At 40.7% G+C, this 20,766-nt stretch overlaps 1 protein-coding gene across 1 annotated transcript in view; it reads right to left on the bottom strand.

Annotated features, from left to right (window-relative positions):
• Window positions 1–2,502: 2,502 nt before the first annotated feature.
• The window catches only part of LOC131223847 (taxadiene 5-alpha hydroxylase-like), a 32,275-nt gene continuing 14,011 nt past the window's right edge, over window positions 2,503–20,766 (bottom strand). The window contains exons 3-4 of the mRNA XM_058219374.1: window positions 3,527–3,717; window positions 2,503–3,099 (exon numbers count right to left, since the gene is read on the bottom strand). Of these exons, the coding sequence (XP_058075357.1) occupies window positions 2,788–3,099; window positions 3,527–3,717 (503 nt within the window). The 3' untranslated portion in view covers window positions 2,503–2,787. The remainder of the gene's footprint in view (window positions 3,100–3,526; window positions 3,718–20,766) is intronic.

Below are 20,766 nucleotides of genomic sequence, written 5' to 3'. Positions count from 1 at the left end.
CAATTGGGTTACTTTTACAATGATCTAAGAGCCAAAATTTGACATATATAGTTAATTTATGATACATAAGCATGTTATAAAATTTCGCATCAAACGGATCGTGAGAATTGTAATTATCGCTGATATGAGAGTTTTGAAAAATCAAATAGTCTTACATGATTGTAGGCACATTTCTAAGTAATTCTTATAAAAGAACTTACATCTAAATTATTATGAATAATGAATTATTCTCCAAACTAATTAAGAGAATGTACATATATTAACCAACATAATGGATTGTCAGATGACATGTTAAACATAGAAAAACTTGATGGTTAGTACTCTGATCATGTGTGTAAGTGGGTGTACGGTCAGTTTTGCAAACGAATGATCACAAGTTAATTTCTGGAGTGATCAAGAGGTAGAACATGTATACTGTTAGATTCAAGTGACTTGTTCATATGTGTAAGTTTCTCATATTGTAGTTTTGATGGTGGGTTAAGCATATTCATGGTGGTGAACAAGATAAACGGATCAGAATCTCAATTTGATTTGTGTACAAGCAGATGTTAAGATCAAGTAACTAGTTTACTGTGATCAGGTTGTCCAAACTCAGAGTGGATGGTCAAATATTTTTACCTAGTATTGAATAGTTGGCTGAACGGTTGGTTATGATGGACAAGTGAGAATACTTGAGTATATGATGATCCTATCTTAAAATCAACAGTCAGATGGCTTGATCTATGAATGAAGATTATTTTCAACAGTCAGATTTAGGTTGGAGAATGAATATAAGATTAGGATAGCTAAATTGGTATCGTATGTATGTATATAATAAGTTAAATTTCATGGTAACACTCAAGAATTTTCAATACTTGGGTATTGAAAAGTTCGGGATGTTACATTCATCATCTTTGAAGCCATAGCCATGAGAGATGTGAAAAGAGTTTAGGTTTTTTAGAAAAGAAAAAAAAAAGTTGAAGAGATGACATATATAAAGCATCTACATGCGAGGTTAATTGCCGCATGATGAATGGAGTGAATTCCATCCCGAAGAGATGACATATATAAAGCATCTATGGTACATGTGGCGCTCATTAACAGAGAATGATAGGATGACGATTCTAGTCAATATCGTTGAAAGTAGAAGATCTGACACGTGTTACAAAATCAATTGATAATTACATTTTCAGCTATTGTTTGTTGAATAGCCATAAAAGTGAGGGGGTAGTATTTGTACCAAATTTTGTATGGATTAGATGGACAGTGTTGATGTTCCCACGTGGCAAAGAAGGTATTTGAGAAGGAAAATAGCATGAGGCCAAGGATAGACTTGTCTCGGGAAATTTTTGGTATTGTAGCTCTCTTGGATAAAGATAGATGGCTGTCCCAAACATGTCAACTTATAAAGGCACATTCGTAGATAAGATCATAGTCAATAAAGCGTAACTGCTCTTTTCCCAACTGGTTGCACATGATGGAGCCATGCGGATGGATGATTGTTTTCTTATCCTTCTCCTTGAACCTTATGATTACAAGAAGCAAATATGAGAGAAATGATCTAGAACCCGACAACAAACACAACTATCAATTCAGCACAACGCTATGTATATAGGCTTTATGCCGGATCTGAAGGAAGATAGTAGTTTAGGAACCCGTCCGCCTATGCTCCAATGTTGGGCCAACTATAGATTGTAATTCTCGGCATTGCTTCTGCTTCATTTATCAGCACGTTGCTCTTGGAAGCACCCTGCTACTCTCAGGCAGACAGGTGATTCTACATAGCGGTAATTTATTCGCATTTTCCTTAACCACATTCATTCTTCTCCTTGTTCATTTTGACAATTCTCCTCTTCGTTTATTTCAACCATACAACTGTTACGTCTTCACAAGTTCTTAAATTTCTAAGGCAAAAACAGCTCATTTGGAGGAAGATCCCCAACCTCTGCCAATTATCTTAGTAATGAGCGCACGACAATTAGCTGAATAGATGAACGACTGAGTCACGACCGAGCCATGCTCTATCTCGACATCAGAGGTCAGTCTTCACAGTTTGAATCGGAGCAAATTGGTTCTGGCACGCCAGCAACCCTCGCATACGTTCCACATGGCGGAATTGAAGGATCAACACCCGATCATAAGGTGGAAAACATCACAGCCTGATCCAAAACTTTTGTAGTGCCCAATAAGGTTTCAATGGTTGGTATTCTGTTCCCCTCTTTTGGTGGTGTGGCCCCCTTGAATTCTGGATCTCCCTTGTGTTTGGAATTGTCTTTAAATAAGCTGGCCAAACAGATGGATAGAGTGGATCTAACACAAATCACGGTGAGCCCCACAAAGCCTGGGTTACAAGAGCTTTTATGACCCTGGTTTATAGGCAAGTCGCCTCCTGTAAGTAAATGTGTCGGTCTCTAGTTCACAATACGAGCGCTTCAAATGATAAGGTTTACACAAGTACACGCATGTAGTAATCTATGTTATAAGCACTATAAAAGCTATAGAAGTTGTGACGCAGGAAAAATCAATCCTACCCTAAAATATGTTGGTCTCTAGCTCACAACATGAGTGCTTCAAAATGATAATCTTTACAGAAATACAGGCATGCAGTAGTCCGCGTCGTAAGCACTATCAAAGCTATAAAAGTAGGTACGAAAAAAAAAAAAAAAAAACAACTGTCTACAATAAAATATGTTGGTCTCTAGCACACAACAGGAGTACTTCGAAATGATAATGTTTACGGAAGTACAGACATGCAGTAGTCCGTGTGATAAGCACTGAAAAAAAAAAAAAAAAAACCTCAAGTCTACCTTACTGTGATGGGTTCCTTGGTTTAACCTTGATGGGAAGGCCCATAGATGGATATGGAAATGGTTGATATGTAATCGTTTCATCAGGATTAACCAATAACCAATCAAAGTTTGTCACCATATGGTGAATGATGGTAAGCGCTTCAATCCTGCCGAATTCAATGCCGATGCACATGCGTGGTCCACCACCGAAAGGAATGAAAGTGAACGGAGGGATAGGCTTTGATGAATTTTGAAATCGAGATGGATCGAACTCCATCGAATTGTTGAAGATGTTTTCGTCCAAGTGGGTGGTACTTGCCATACATATCACCTGAAATAAGGATCACAAGCATTTGGAATGAACATGAGCAAGACAGTGTTATTATGGCTACTTGGCTTACTAGCCATATGAATCCCGCCCTTTTCACGCATGGTGATGTTTCATTTTCATGTGAGGGACAATTCATCAGTTGGGCTAAATTGTCACCAATTCTTTCATCAGCTGGGCCATGTAATTAAAGTAAATGTGGTTGCTAGCTGATGTATTTAGCATTCCATTTTATTGTAGATGGCCCACCTGATAACTTGACTAGCCTGGATTTCAGGTCAGAGAACACAGCAGATTCATTCAGCTGTATTAATGTCACAAATGTCATGCACATGTGCCAATTTGGCATGTATGAAGAAATTAGAAATATGATGACCTTTGTAATATGATTAAGGGCCTTTCAAAGATGGAGAATTGGGGATGTGCATACCTGCCATCCTTTGGGGATATCGTAACCTCCGAAGTTAATGTCTTGAAGAGCCTTTCTAGAGTTAGCAAATAGAATAGGAATGACTCGCAACATCTCTTGGGCAACTCTCCATGTGTATTTCATCTTTTGGGCTTCACTGCATGTGAGCTTATCTTCTGCTCCTCGTCTCTCCCCCAGAATTTCCATATGCTCTGGGAGAATATATCTTAGTCTATCAATAAAAGAGTTCAAGGCATTTTACGTTCCTGATTCTACCCTTTTGGCTTTAACAGTATATACTACTATATTAAGGGCGTTTTAGTAAATTGCTAAAGGCTTATGCAAATTTTATTATACAATTTCTTGTGCGGGCTCAACTATGATGTGCACACATCTACTACAATCATAAGGTGCATTTCCTCAGTTTCACCCAGTATCCAAAAATCAAGCTGACCCAAAACACATGGATCACTCCACAGGAGAACAGGATGGGGATGCACGCCATTATAGCCTTTCAGATTGTGAATGGCCTAGCTTGTTTTTCATATGACAAACCATTCAAAAAATAATAATAAAAATAAAAAAATAAAAATCCCACTAGAATGAATGGAAAACCCAAAATTTATGCCATTCCAATACTGAAGTGGGCCACACATTGTGATTTTAGGATTGGTGTGGCGACCCTGGTTCTGGATCTACACAATTTTTGTACTCCAAGGAAAGCATGAGTGAGCTCACATGCATGATCGACAAAGTGGATTTCATACACATCATGGATCACAAAATTGTAGAATAAGCTTAGGTTTTAGGCATGATTGTAAAATGATGTGCCTTGCCTGAGTTTTGGATCAGCTTATTTTATGCTCCAAGATGAAGAAGTGGGTCACATGATGGATGAAGTGGATTTCATGCACACATCATAGTGGAGACCCACCCACAATTGGAAAAGAAGCATAATCCGAGGGTTCCTATTCCTTGATCGCGTTGGTACGGGGATCATTAGAGTTAGTGTTTTCCTTCTTTGGGTATATGATACGTAGCCCTTATCTCTAGTTATTATTATTATTATTATTATTATTATTATTTCTTTTGGGTGGTAGGGGCTGCCCGAATTTAAGTTTGCTGTATAGTATCCCTGCTCGTTTCTAATGAATGAATTTTCTGTTTCTAACCAAAAAACTAAAAAAAAAAAAAAAAAATTTAAAAAAAAAAAAAGATGAATAAGCTTATATTCTCTTTATATTAAAAATTTTTAGTGTGCAATATTTTAAAGCCATTTAAATTTTAAATGTTTTAGAATCTTGGTATCTCTTAATAAATATAAATTTATTTATTGTTCAATATTTCAAACATTCAGTTTTGAAATATTATGCACTACTTTAAATATTTTAAATAAGATAAATTCACCAAGAAAGATAAAATATTTTAAATAATTTATTATAAATTTCATTTATAAGTAAATTTCATTTTAAAAAAAATTAATGATTTTTTTCTAATAATAAATCTTTTAATCATTCCATGTGCACTTGCACGTGCCTAACCATGTACTTCATGACGTACAGTCCTGTTTTCCCACCGGAATCCGATTGCGTACCGAGTAAACTCTGTGGGGCCCACCGTCACTCGTACATTTTATTCACTCCTTCCATCCATTTTATCAGAAAAGTTTAGAGCTTTTGTTCAAAAATAAAGAATATCCAAAGCTCAAGTGGACCACACCACCCAAAACAGAGTAAATTGAACATCTACCATTGAAAACTTCTCGAGACCACAGAAGTTTGAGATCAAGCTGATATCTGCGTTTTCCTTTCATCCATGTCCGTATAATCATATGAACAGGTTGGATGAAAAGAAAATTCACCATGGGCCTTAGGTAGGTTTCAATGGTGGAAATCAATGTTTCCACTGTTTACTGTGGTATGGTCCACTTGAGATTTGGATATGCTTAAATTTTGAGATCAACCACTGAAATTATCTGGATGGATGGCTTGGATAAACCATGTGCATTCACAGTGGGCTCAACCGAGTATACTCGATACGTTAACAGGATAAGCGCATATTGTGTAACTCAGTACGCAATCCGATTTCTTTTCCCCCATGCATCTGCGGGTCGGGATTTCCTTACTTGAGGGTCGATATGGACGATGCACTCAACTCTTTTATTAACTAAAAATGAATCGACTTTCACTCACTCAATCTCTCCTTTGCTATCTCCACACACGTGCATGTGCTATAACCCGTTGAATCGTACATATGTGGTGAGTACCGAGTGTTGATACTGGAATCTAGTTATCCTTGTTATCCTGTTTTCCGACCTTAATTTAATAGAGGACGAGAAGTTTTTCATCACCTCTTGCGAGCCGCTAAGTACTTATAAATTAACGAACGTATAAGAGAATACATTGGGTACACTAGTTAAGGTCGAACACTCCCTGATACTTAAGTTAGGTATATGGACACAGAGTAGGCATAATAGAATCAGTGTATTTGTGTGTACCTTTACCCATGGCAGGGGTGTATTTATCAGATTTCTAGGCGGTCTGCATATCTGAGTTGATTTGAGGGGGTCGTATTATAGTCAAACTCTAATTCTAATAACATCTCCGACTTTACTTCGATCGGCATAATTTTCAACAGAGATCTCAAGAGGTAATCTCACCAGTATATAGAGAGAATTCTTCTTTCCATTATGAGGTTGAGATCGGTATCCAAGGTTGAGGTTGGTACCCAGGGCCAAGGTCATTATCCGAGGCCAACCTTCAAGGTCGAGGTTTATGGTTGAGGTCGACTTCCGAGATCGAGGTATATGGTCGTGGCTGGTCTTCGAAGCTGACAGTCGAGGTCGTCCCTCCAGGCCGAGGTCGGTACCTGAGATACCTGAGGTCAAGGTCATCTTTTGAGGTCGGTAAACAAGGCCAACCTCTAAAGTCATTAGTCGGCACCAATGGTCGGGGTGACTTTCCGGCCCTCAAGCAATACATAGTCATCGAGTCTCGTTGTTTGTTTCATTTGTCTCATACATTTGTTTAGCTTCATTTTACCCATAACAACGGCCCCCCTACTACTAAGCTCTATACTTTATGAGCTTGGGAAGTAACTTTTGAACTAATGTATAAGATGGTCAGCTCGTTCCATGTATGTTCCTCTATTTTTTTGCATTTATGTGTAGGTGGTCGTGAATGATAACTTTGTAGATACGATAATTGAGCATGTAGAGATAGGTCATGCACAGTAGAATTAATAAGTCGACCATATAGTAGTAGACCGAGTACTCAATAGGACTTTCTTCCTTTAAATTAAGGGAAGTCCTTGTGGTCCGTCATATAGCTCGGATAGTCAGGATAATAATTTTAAAAGAAATTCCCTTCTCTTGACCTGGAAAAGCTCTTTTATTATAGAAATTTTAAAATAGTAGAGAAGAAACGGTAATAATATCACGAGCACCTTTTTCCCTTTTACAAAGGGAGGTCACTCACAGTCGAGCATTTAGATAAAAACGGTAGATAAAATAGTAGAAATAAAGGGAAGAACCTTCTTCCCTTTAACTGAAGGAGGTTTCTCATGGTCAAACACAAGTAGCTTCTATTGAGGCAATCAATCGATCACAGTCATTTCACCTGTTGGAGTTCCTCATGGGTAGCAGATCTTTAGATAATCGGCGTTATGTGGGTGAGGTAAGAGCTTACCTTCCATGTCTTTTAGTCAATATGTCTCTTAGTATTTGAGGTTGATGTCGGGGTTGGCCGAAGAGCTTTATTATCGAGCTTGGTTGACTGGTTTATCTCGGTCAGCAGGTTTCCTTACTCAGCCCATCTTCCTTAAATACCTGCTCCGGCTTAGTGTTCAAGGAAGTGTACGTATAGAAGCAACTTTCCGGATGTCAGTTGGCATGTTGGCCTCCGTTTTGGTCGCCCTCCCTTCTTTTGGCGTTAGCGATAGAGGGCTCCCATTCTTTCTTTTACTTCCTATCCTTAGCCGAGTTATTTCATCCTCGAGTTGCTCTTTGTGAACTGAAGAGCTCCTCAGCATTGGAATATTATTTAGATCGATTTAGTTGGTTAGCAATGGTAAAGGTGTTCTTACCAATAGAGAAGAAGAAATTTCCTTGTTTAAGGCTGACTACCATGACGGTCAGAGTTATCTGGTAGGAGTAATCGTCGACCTGCACTACATTCACATTGAATCGAATGATATAATCTCTTAACAACTCATCCTCCCTCTATGCGATTGTGAGAAGATGAGTTGATAACTTTCTTTTGCTTTTTCCACCGATGAACTGTGTGACAAAGGCTTTGCTAAGTTGAGTGAAGAAGCTGATGGACTTTGGCTTTAATTGCTTGTACCATTTTCGTGCAGTCCCGGACGAAGTCAGGGAAAATGCTTTACACATCACGAACTCAAAGGTGCTGTGAACTTCCATCCAAGATCTGAACGATTCCAGGTGTTTGGTCGGGTCCCCAGATCTAGAGTAGGGGGTGATCTGGGGCATTTGGAACCTAAACGATAGTTGATATCTCATGCTGTTGTCAATAAATGGGGGCTCGATTTCCTCGAACATGGCTTCAACGGAGGCTAAAGCTTTTGCTCGGCTTGTTCGCTGGATGTCGCCTAATTGATCTCGGATCTCTTTCAGCTCTACCCCTGACTGGACCTCGCTCTCAGCGATGACCTCAGGAGTCTTCCCACGCCCTCTCTTCTCTATAGTATGGAGTAGGTCAAACTCAGCCAGCTCGTTTGCTCTCATTGTTTGCATGGGGATTCGCATGCATTGCGCTGAACGGTCCTTTACTGCATAAGAACTATGAGGTATCTATGGAGTTCAAGACTACTTGGTTGTTGCTTCCACTTCCATGCCTTGGTCAGGAAATGGTTATTGTTTCTCCAATATTGATGTAGAGTGGGTCGCAGACAGTTTCATGGCCAAGATGGATCAGGAAAGGCCCGGTCGACGACAGAAGTGATCCGGACAATCGGACCTTAGATCGGGCGTATCTTGCAATCCGGAATGAGTTATCTGACGTAAAATATATGATTTTGGGGTAGAACAAGCTATTTTAGGCAATTGCGTAGCCCGGAATTGCGAAAAACCCCTTGATCGATTGTTGTTGCGCCCAACGTGAAAAGAGCTTAGAATAATTAGGAGGACGGTTTGGTGAAGCCAAATAGGACACTTACTATTTTTGGTTGAAAACCTTGCGCACTAGTAGACATCACGACCATCTATAAATAGTAAGTTTACTATTTATAGTAAGTCGTGGATTATAGGAGTTTGAGTTGTAGTTTGATTCTCATTTCTCTCCCATTGCTTAGTACCCCTATTTAAAGGGTTGTGAACTCATTTTTACTCATTCATTAATCAATTTCAAATTTATTAGAATTTATTTCTATTTTCTGCTTTCTTTCCTCGTGGATTCGAGAAGTCTCTGTGAGGAGTCCAGAGAAGTTCTGTGGATTCGGAATAGTTATCCTCTTGAGGAAGACGGTGCTTGACCTCACGTCCTCCCTTGCGTCAGTTTGGTATCAAAGCGAGGTTTCTCCTCGGATTGATGGCTTCTAACGACAGGTCGGGCAACAATCCCATGGGCGGTGCTCTAGGGAATTTACCATTAATGGCGGCAGCTTTCGAAGTAGCGCAACGAGAGAATCAGCAAGCCATGCAAGGGCTGTAGGCTTTCATCGACCACATAGCGGATCTCTTGGCGAAAAATCTAAGGAAACTCCGTGTTCCTGGTGGCAATCCTCCACCCCCAATTAATCGCCCTGATCGCAGGATAATACCGGTAGTGCATCTAAGGGTCATTCCTGAGGAAGGGGGCTCCAGTGAGGAGGAAATCGACGACATAATCTTCCAACACCCCAGACATGGCGGTGATTGAGTAGATCGAATGGATCGAGAATTCAAGATGAGGGTTGATATTCCTAGCTTCAATGGCCAACTACACATTAAAGATTTTCTTGATTGGCTTTCAGAAGTTGAGCAATTTTTCAACTATATGGACATCCTCGAAGCAAAGAAAGTCAAGCTTGTGGCCTACAAGTTGAAAGGAGAAGCTTCAGCTTGGTGGGAACAACTGCAACTCGCGCGAACCAGGCAGACGAAAGCACCAATCCGCACCTGACAGCGGATAAAGCAGCTACTACGTGCCCGATTCCTCCCTAGCGATTACGATCAGGTATTATTCCAACAATACCAAAATTATCAACAGGGTAGTCAGTCCGTGAGAGAATACGCAGAAGAATTTTACCGCCTGGCGGCGCGTAACGATTTGGTCAAGACTGAATCGCAGCAAGTCGTCCGATTCAACGGTGGATTGCCTTTGGCTATCCAGGATCGGGTCCAGATGTAGTCCGTCTAGACAATGAATGATGCAATCAAGTTGGCTACTTGGGCAGAAGCACAACTTGAACGTCCTAACACACGGACCTTTCCTACTGTAAGGATCCCTGTGGTAAGTCTGCCCCAGGGAACTGTACAACCTAAGAGGAAGGAGTCCGTAGGAGCACGCACTCAACCTCCTACGTTTGAGAACCGAGACTAGGGAAGCGGGCAAGCTAGACCCCAAAGGGGCGTATCGACTGCTGCTGGTCTAAGTAGAATTTCGAACTCCTATGCTCGGCCAAGGTTCGATAACTGTTATTGTTATGGCCAACCGGGCCACCTATCAAATACTTGTCCCCATAGAAAAGTGGCAAACCTCGCCATCAATGATGATAGTGCTGATAACGCTTATGAAGATCCAGATATTGAAGAATAAGGGCATACCACCGAGGACAAGGCAGATGATTCAGGTTGGGTTCAACAAGATCACGGCGAGTCGCTCGTCGTGAGGCGACTATTATATGCGCTAAGAAAAGAAGTGCATCCACAGCGGCATAACATCTTCCCCACTAGGTGTACGGTGAATCGAAAGGTTTGTGATGTGATCATTGACAGTGGGAGCAGCGAGAACATCGTCTCCAAGGTTATGGTGAAAAAATTACAATTGAAAATGGAGCATCATCTCTCTCCATATACAATCGGTTGGATCAAGAACGTCAGTGAAACAAAGGTAACTGAACGGTGCACCATATCCTTTTTTATTGGCAAACATTATAAGGATGAAGTAGTATGCGATGTGGTTGACATGGAAGCATGTCACATACTACTCGGTCGGCCCTAGCAATCTGACCGTGACGCCACTCATAAAGGGCGAGATAATATATATATCTTCATCAAGGACGGCCGGAAGACCATATTGGCCCCTATGGATCCAGAGGGACCACCTGAAACTTCTAAAGTGGAGGGTCGTTTCTCTTAATTATACGAGACTTCGTGGAAGAATCCAAGAAAACAGGACAGACTTATGCATTAATTGTAAAAGGGAAAGAACTCGAGCCTAACAGCATCTCTAAAAGACTAAGGCCCCTGGTATATGAATTTAAAGAAATCTGGCCCGATGACCTTCCCGATAGGTTACCCCCCATGCGGGATATCCAACACCATATCGACTTTGTCCCTAGATCTAGTTTACCTAATCGTCTCCATTATCGATTGAGTCCAAATGAGTGCGAGATTCTGTAGGGACAAGTAGAGGAGTTGATCCGTAAGGGTCTTATTCGAGAGAGCATGAGTCCATGTGTTGTACCAGCTCTATTAACTCCAAAGAAAGATGGGAGTTGGCGCATGTGTGTCGACAGCCGAGCCATCAACAAAATCACCATAAAATACAGGTTTCCTATACCATGATTGGATGATTTGCTGGACATGCTAGAGGGTGCAAAAATATTCTCTAAATTGGACCTAAGGAGCGGCTACTATTAGATTCGAATACGGTCGGGTGATGAGTGGAAAACGGCCTTTAAGACCAAGGAAGGATTATACGAATGGATGGTCATGCCCTTCGGTCTTTCGAATGCGCCTAGCACATTTATGCGATTGATGAACCAAGTTCTAAAACCTTTCATTGAGCAATTCGTTGTGGTTTACTTCGATGATATTTTGATATATAGTCAAGACGAAACCACCCATATGGAACACCTCAAGAAGGTCCTTCAAGTGCTCACTAAAAATAAACTGTACCTCAATTTTAAAAAGTGCAGCTTTATGACTGATAGCCTATTGTTCCTGGGTTTGGTCATAACATCCACGGGCATTCGAGTGGATGAGGAAAAGGTGAAGGCAATCAGAGAATGGTCGGTTCCTACAAATATTCATAAAGTGCGAAGTTTTCATGGACTGGCGACATTCTATCGTTGGTTCATGAAAAATTTCAGTACCATTGTGTCACCAATCACAGATTGCATGAAGAAATGGTAGTTTTAGTGGACTGACGAAGCCGATAGGAGCTTTTCCGAAATTAAGCGCAGATTATCCACGACCCCAGTTCTTGTACTTTCCAACTTCGACAAACTGTTTGAAGTCGAATGTGATGCCTCATATGTTAGAATTGGGGGAGTTTTGTCTCAAGAAGGTAGGCCGGTAGCCTTCTACAGCGAGAAACTTAGCAATGCACGTAAGAAGTGGTCTACATATGAGATCGAGTTATACGCGGTGGTCCAGGCACTGCGGCACTGGCGACATTATTTGATTCAAAGAGAATTCATACTTTACACAGACCATCAAGCTCTCAAATTCATTAATAGTCAAGCTAACATTACTCGTGTGAATGCTAGATGGATCTCATTTTTGCAAGAATTCACGTTCGTACTAAAACATAAATCAGGGCAACAGAACAAAGTAGCTGATGCACTGAGTCACCGTGCAACTTTGTTAGTCACTATGAGCAATGAGGTTGTTGGGTTCAAATGCCTCAAAGACATATATGCCGATGACGACGACTTCAAGGACGCATGGGTTAGATGCGAAGAAGGTCACCCAGGCGACTTACATATGCAAGACGGGTTCCTTTTTAAGGGAAATCGATTGTGCATCCCAAACAGTTTGCTAAGGGAACAGATAATCCAAGAGCTACATGGAGGTGGCCTCAGTGGACACCTTGGGAGAGACAAGACGCGAGCTCTTGTGGAAGAATAGTATTACTGGCCGCAATTGGTATGTGATGTGGGAAAGGCAGTCCAACGTTGTTATATTTGTCAGGCTTCTAAGGGGCAATCTCATAATACGGGCCTCTACACTCCCTTACCCGTGCCTGACAGGCCTTGGGAGGATTTATCTATGGACTTCGTGCTTGGTCTCCCACGAACACAACGCGGCATGGATTCAGTGTTCGTGGTAGTAGATCGTTTCTCCAAGATGGCGCACTTTATTTCATGCAAGAAGACTTTCGATGTAATACACGTGGCGAATCTATTATTCAGAGAAATTGTACAGCTACACGGGGTTCCCAAGACTATTACTTCTGACCGTGACACGAAGTTCATAAGCCACTTTTGACAGACTTTGTGAACTCGATTCGATACACGACTTCAGTTCAGCAGTGCCTACCACCCACAGACTGACAGTCAAACTGAGGTTGTGAATCGCACGTTGGGAAACCTCCTTCGATGTATTTCAAGAGAAAAACAGAAGCAGTGAGATTTGGCCTTGTCTCAAGCAGAGTTTGCATTCAACAACATGGTGAACCGCTCAACAGGAAAATCCTCGTTCCAGGTTATTTATGGACGAGTACCTCGCCACACACTAGACTTAGTCCCTCTGCCCAAGCTACCCAAGCTCCCAAGCATGAGCATTACAGTGGAACATATGGCTGACAAGATCATTGGCATTCATGCGGAGGTACAAACCAAGCTACATGCCTCGAACGAAAAGTACAAGGAGCAAGCGGATAAGCATCGACGACAAAAAGTGTTTGAGGTGGGCGACCAAGTAATAGTCCATCTGCGCAAAGAAAGATTTTCGACTGGAACGTACAACAAGTTGAAGAATAAAATGATTAGACTGGTACCAATCATCCGAAAGATCAATGACAACACTTATGTTGTTGATCTTTCAGATGACATGGCAATCTCACTGACTTTCAACGTCGCAAAGCTGATCAAGTATCATGAACCAGCGTAGGATGAGAACTCAAGGATGAGTTCTTTTGAAGTGGAGGGGACTAATGTAGAGCGGGTCACGAGTTTCATGGCCAAGATGGATCAGAAAAGGCCCGGTCGACGACAGAAGTGATCCGGACCATCGGACCTTAGATCGGGCGTATCTCGCAATCCGGAATGAGTTATCTGACGTAAAATATATGATTTTGGGGTAGAACGAGCTACTTTAGCCAACCAACCCGGCTATGCCGAGTTATGCAGCCCGAAATTGTGAAAAACCCCTTGATCAACGGTCATTTCCTTGTTTTAATTTCATTTTTACTATAAATAGTAAGTTTTAGTTTGATTATAACTCTTCATCCGTCGGGCTTTAGGAGTTGCGCCGAACGTGAAAAGAGCTTAGAATAATTATGAGAATGGTTTGGTGAAGTCAAATAGGACAGTTACTATTTTTGGCAGAAAACCTTGCGCACTAGTAGACATCACGACCATCTATAAATAATAAGTTTACTATTTATAGTAAGTCACAGATTCTAGGAGTTTGAGTTGTAGTTTGATTCTGATTTCTTTCCCATTGCTTGGTACCCCTATTTAAAGGGTTGTGAACTCATTTTTACTCATTCATTAATCAAGTTTGAATTTATTAGAATTTATTTCTATTTTCTGCTTTCTTTCCTCATGGATTCGAGAAGTCTCTGTGAGGAGTCCAGAGAAGTTCCGTGGATTCGGAATAGTTATCCTCTTGAGGAAGATGGTGCTGGACCTCACATCCTCCCCTGCGTCAAATATCCACATTATTCAATCCACGGTGCCAGTCAGGGCCTCAACTTGATTCTCCAGGGAGATAAGTCGACTAACTCTGTTGTAGGGCATATCGAAGGCCACCACTAAAATGGGATGAGTATGATTTTCCAAAGGTGATTCCTCAAGCTGCTCATCTGGTGTAGGGATTGGCACAGTAATGGCGAACAAAGCTCGCTTTATTCCTTTAGCCATTGCAAGGTAGATGGAGACATGATAAGCAATGACTTCACTACCGTTTCCCACAAATGGTGCCAAACTATTGATGTTGAAATCCGGTTATCCTTGTTAGTCAGCCTTCCACCTATAATTTAATGGAGAACTAGAGAAGTCATGCCTCGCCTCATGCGAGCCACTAAGTGCCTGCAAATTAATGGAGGTATAAGAGAATACACTGGGCGTGTCGGTTAAGGTCGATGATCCTCTGATGCTTATGGTAGGCATATGAACTTAAAGTAGGTATAGTAGAATCAATATATTTGTGTGTACCTTTACCCATGGCTGGGAGTGTATTTATAGGCTTTCTAGGTTGTCCGCATATCTAAGTTGATTTGAGGGGCCCGTATTGGATTCGAACTCTAATTCAGAGAATATCTCCGACTTTACTTCGATTGGCATGATTTTTTATGGAGAGGATTATTCTTTCTATTCTGAGGCTGAGTTAGGTATCTGAGGTCAAGGCCAACCTCCGAGATCAAGGTTTATGGCCGAGGCCGACCTCCGAGGTTAAGATCTATGGTCGAGGCTGGTCTTCAAAGATAACAGTCGAGGTATCCCTCGAGGCCGAGGTCAGTACCTGAGGTACCTGAGATCGAGGTCATCTTTTGAGGTCGATGAATAAGGCTGACCTCTAAAGTCATTGGTCGGCACCAATGGTTGGTGTGATTTTTCGACCCTCAAGCAATACATAGTCATCGAGTCTCGTTGTTCGGCTCATCTATCTCATATATTTGTTTAGCTCCATTTTACCCATAACAGTGGAGAATAATTTTATTGGGCAATTCAATTTTTCACAATGCACTTTATATATTTAAAGGGCATGGAAGACGTTTTAAATAAACTCAAGGGTACCTTGTTACTTTGAAGGTATGGTTTCTTACCAACCTTTGACTCAGATTTCACTTGCAAAAGCCAGCAAACCAGTTAGATATTACCCCCATATGTAATATATTTGTGCATGTAGCCCGCCTATCTTTTTTATCTTTAAGTAACCCACACCCATATTTCATTTCATGTAACATGTATTCCTTACGCTAACCTCCAGAATTTGTACCCTTTCTTTCTTTGCATCTAGTCTGCATCCTTCCCTAAGGATGACCTATGTCCCTTTTTTCACATGCATAGCATGTACCATATCTATGTCCATTAAGCCTCATGCTTCTTATTGCAATACTTGAGTAAACGATAAGATTCTCAAATAGCATATGTCTTCATTACAAACATTTTTTTGAAGCCAGTGCCTATTTTCCCTTGGGATCTCTTGTTTCTAACGAGGATAAAATTGATTCAATAAAGCTTCTAAGCATTTCCAATGCAAACTCAACTCCCAATTCACCATTAATAGTCCATATCGTCCTTCTCTATTACAATCTGCATGGACCAACCATTTTCTTGGCTATTGATTACATTACTATGCTCATTTAGTTAAAGCGACTGTTAAGAGGGCCATGTAATCAAAGTTGGCCACACGGTAGATGGTCTAGATATTTGAGTTTAGGAAACTTTGAGGAAAAATAAATTTTTCTAAAAATCTATATTAATAGATCATGCCATATAAATCTTGGTTTAGATATAATCAAGTTTTTATAATTATTCAAAACAAATATTCTAGAACTAGTCATACCTTTCATCGTCATCCTTATATTCTAATAAATACCATTAAATGGTTGATATCAACCCTTTAAGATAGAAGATACTCTATGAGATCTATTATAGATGAGGAGAGGAGAAAAGTCAATATGTAGAATCCTTATAGCGGGTCTAGGGTCATGTTAAGACAGACATACACATAGTGGACCACAAGTGTGATTGTGTGGATGTATGAAGGAGGAGAAGTGGCATACTCTCTCTCTCTCTCTCATAACCCACCTCTCTCTCTCTCTCTCTCTCTCTCTCAGAGTTGGTGACGCCCCTTAGGGTTTTGAGCATCTAAGGCTCTCTCTTTTAGGGTACATTTCCCTCTGAAATAGGATTTTATTTATAAGGAGGAATTCTAAGTTAAGGAGAGACATTAGTATGGTTCTCCACTTTCATACAAAATTTAGTATGCCCCACAATGGGGTTGTTTGTATACTACTTAATATGTGACCGAAATCTTTAAAAAGAGGAGATTTCAGCCACTTAATATGATATTGTGAGTGTTTGTTAAACACACTTAAAAATGGTTCTTAAGTAAAATTAATCACGAAATTATTTCAAGGGTGATGTATGCACCGAAAGCAGTAAGTGAGGTGTCCAAAATGTGGTAAGTGGCTTTAGGTTAAAAAAATTTATAAAAATGACAACTTTGCCTCTTCCATATGTGATCTGATTCAGGAACCAACTACATTTTGATATGGCAGAGTCTTGTAGGCCCCATTATAATGTATTTTCTATATCGACACCATCCATCCAATTTTTCTATTCATCATATGGCATGACTTAAAAATGCGGCAGATACAAAACTCAAGTAGACCACAATATAAAAACTAGTGGGGTCAATGACATCCATCATTGAAACCTTCCTAGGGTCCACCATGATGTTTATTTTCCATCTGACATATTCATAAGGTCACATAGACCAAGATGAAAGGGAAAACACAAATATCAGGCTTACTCTAAAACCACTATGGCCCCCGAGAAGCTTTTAAGGGCATACATTCAGTCCGCATTATTTTCTATGACGTGGTTCACTTGAGCTTTGTATCTACCTCATTTTTTGGCTCATAACCTAAAATGACATAAAAAAATGAATGGATGGTGAGGATCTAACAAATATATCATGGTGGGGCCCACAAAACTTTGTCACATCAACACAATCAAAAGGTGGTTACTAACGCGAATTGCGGACCAATGCAAATTTCCTGCTACAACATATAAAGGGAAGTTCATGTGCTTGGAAGTTAGGTGGGGCCCACCTTGATGTATGTATTGTACATTTACGTCATCCATCAGTTTTATAACTTATTTTAGGCCATGGTCCCAAAAATTAAGCGGATCGAAATCTTAAGTGGACCACACCACAGGAAATAGTGGTCAATGAACGCTCACCATTAAAAACTTACTAAGCCCCAACGTGATGTTGATTTGCCATCCAACTTATTGATAAGGTCACAAACAATAGGAGAAGGAAAAAATGAATATTAGCTTGATCCAAAACTTTTATGGTCCATAAAAAAATTTCATTGTTGACATCCAATCCTTGTTGTTTGTCCCACTTGAGATTTGGAATTACTTTATTCTTCAAACCATGGCATAAAATGAGCTATAAAGGTGATGGATGGTGTGGATGTACAATACATACATCAAGGTGGGCCCTACGATCAAGGCAACACCCACGAGAAGTTAAGTGGGGGCCCACTATGATATTTGTGAGAAATTCACCCGGTCCATCAATTTTTCTAGATCATGTTAGGACATGGGCCCATTAAGTAAAATTGTCAAATTTTAGACGTTTTTACCAAACAGAAAATTTTGGATTTAGTACTAAATTTAACTGTTCAAGATTTTTTCAAACGGTTTACCAAACAAGCATTCCAGCACATCACTATATTAAAATTCAGTGCACAATGGATCCAATAGTTAAATTAATTTTAGACTTTTTTGATTCAGTTTAGTAAATGCACTCTATATCTAAATTTCATAATCCAATGTAAGCATGCACTTAAATTGACTCCATCCCTCCTATGAGAAAATGAAAAAAATAAAAAAATAAAAAAATCAAACACAGAAAATCCAAAGGATTTATATGGTTCGGCGTTGTGCTTACTCTACTAATGAGCCCCTCTAGAAAAATAACAATAATAATAATATTTTTTAAAAGGATTACAAGCCCAACAATATTCTAGAAGAAGGAAAAAAAAAACTAAAAAGAGTTTCCGGTGAAACCCTGATTCGACCTCATAAATAATATTTATACTCGATACATACAAATACCCAAAATTAGTTTTTTTAGTCGGATTGGGTCTCGTATCTATAAATTTTCCTACACATTTCTACAGAATATAAGATATCTATCACAACACCTCCGTTGAACATGGCCATCTATCCTCACTCCAAATTCCTACACAAATCAATTGATGGTCACAAAGTCCCAACCTTCGAAACTATTATCAAATGTCATGAAAACATCTTAAGGGTTCAAAAAAATAGTTGAAAATATTCATAAACTATTTGAAACCTTTGGTGTATCCATAACACTAAAATCACTTGATGAATAGTGTGATCTCCTAAATCTTAGCCATAAGAGTGTCCTTAAGAGGCATGTGGGATCTCTTCTTAGACCATATGGACCTCAACCATAACCTAATGCATAAATCCAAAAACACCTACACATGAACCACTGCAATTAGCTTTGTACGACAAGCCATAGTATATTACATTAAAAACATGATCTCCCCATATATCCTCAGGCTAAGGATTAGTTAAAATTAAAATACATAAATCTATCATAATCCAAGTATGATGGGTCTCCTTGTCTAGAGACTTGAATTAATACTTTAATGCAAGCGTCCAACAGATCCAACACAAGGAGTTTATTTGTGAGGCCCATATCCTAGCATGTACCATTCCGTAGGCTTCTGCGGTCCTCTAGGTTGAATTTCGGTAACCTGCGACACGTAAATAGCAGTTGTGTGTATCCCTGAGCTGCATCATATATATCTAAGTCAGCTTGACTCAAAACTTGTCCCCTCACAATCACGCCGTCGCCACGGTTCCGACGCCGCATCTCGCGAGCCGAGGCGATACCCGGGCTAGAAGATGTGGGACCGCGTTCAATTCGAGAAAAACATCGCACATTGCAAATCCCAAGAAAATCTGTCCCATTAAATGTCAAGTACTCACCCCATCACTCCCATCACTCACACCCATCCCTAAGTACAACCACCCTCCCCAAAGTCAACTCTCCCCATCACCCATCACTCACTCACCCATCCCTCTCTCTCTCTCTTTACATCACATCTCTCTCATCTCTCTTATCTCTCTCATTTCTCCCAAGCAACTCACATCCAAACCTCCATGAGAGAGAGCTTGGTGTGGTCCACCTTCTTATCTCCCATCCCCACCATCCAAAGTCCATCTCGACCATTGAATAGCACCCCTTGGAGCTCTATATCGCATTAGCGAAAGAAGGAAGAGAAGATTAAAGGTGGGTGATTTTCTACTGTTGTTTTTATGATTTGAGGGCCCACATATGGTGGGACCCACTTGAAGTATGCATTGTATTGGGAAGACCCATAGTGGTGGGGTCCCTCCCCTTTACACGTTCCTCTTTCTTTCTTTCTCTCTCTCTCTCTCTCTCTCTATCTCTCTTCCTCTCTCTTTTGTGTTGGATTGTGGCCCACTTGATCTAGACCATCCATCCCCCCCCCCTTCCCACTGCCTTGGATGAAGGGAATCGTAAATATTAGTTTGATCCAAGCAGTGGGCCATGCTGACATAGGACGCACCTTGATGTATGCCTTGTATCTACACCGTCCACCCTTTAGACATGGACCCACCATGGCAGCGTGTGGGGTCACCACCGTCGAGGGGAATAGACCCCACAGATGTATGAATTGCTATATCCAAGCCGTTCGTCAATAGACGTCCAGGCCCTGGACGTTTAAACCATATAATAAATAAAATAAGATTATATATATATATACAATATAATATATATATATAACTGGTGGGCCACACGTGTGGACCCACCTTAATGTATGGGTCTTACCTGCATTGTCCAGCAGGTCTAGACGGTGGGTACCCACCTTGAGCTATGCGTTTTGGATCCAAGCCGTTCATCTGTTTTGGGGGGAGGGACCCACCATGATATGTTTTTCATTCACGCCATCCATCAGCTTTCAGGACGGTGGGATCACTGCACAAACATCAACACCGGGGCCTGATCGTCCAGACCGTCCATCTTGTGGACCCCAGCGTAATATATATATATATATATATGTATGTATGTATGTATTATTTATGTCATCCATCTACTGTGGGCCACACCCACGTGGACTCACATGATGTGTGTATTGCACCCACCCACCGTCTAACAAATGACGGTGGGGCCACTGATGTTTGTGTTGTACATACATGTTGTCCAACATGTGGAGCCAAAATGTGATGTATGTGTTGTATATCCACGCCCTTCAGACCAGCTGGACATGGATCCCACGTTGATGATCCCCATCATCCACACCCTCCTATGCTACTGCTATTTGTGACGTCACCAAGCTCCATGGGTCCTGCATGATGTATACTCCACGCCGTTCATCTTTCGCGCCCGCCTTGATGATCATCAT

The sequence above is a fragment of the Magnolia sinica genome, chromosome 13, assembly GCF_029962835.1.
Source record: "Magnolia sinica isolate HGM2019 chromosome 13, MsV1, whole genome shotgun sequence".
In the NCBI taxonomy this organism is placed as follows: domain Eukaryota; kingdom Viridiplantae; phylum Streptophyta; class Magnoliopsida; order Magnoliales; family Magnoliaceae; genus Magnolia; species Magnolia sinica.
This window is presented reverse-complemented; position numbering and strand designations above follow the sequence as displayed.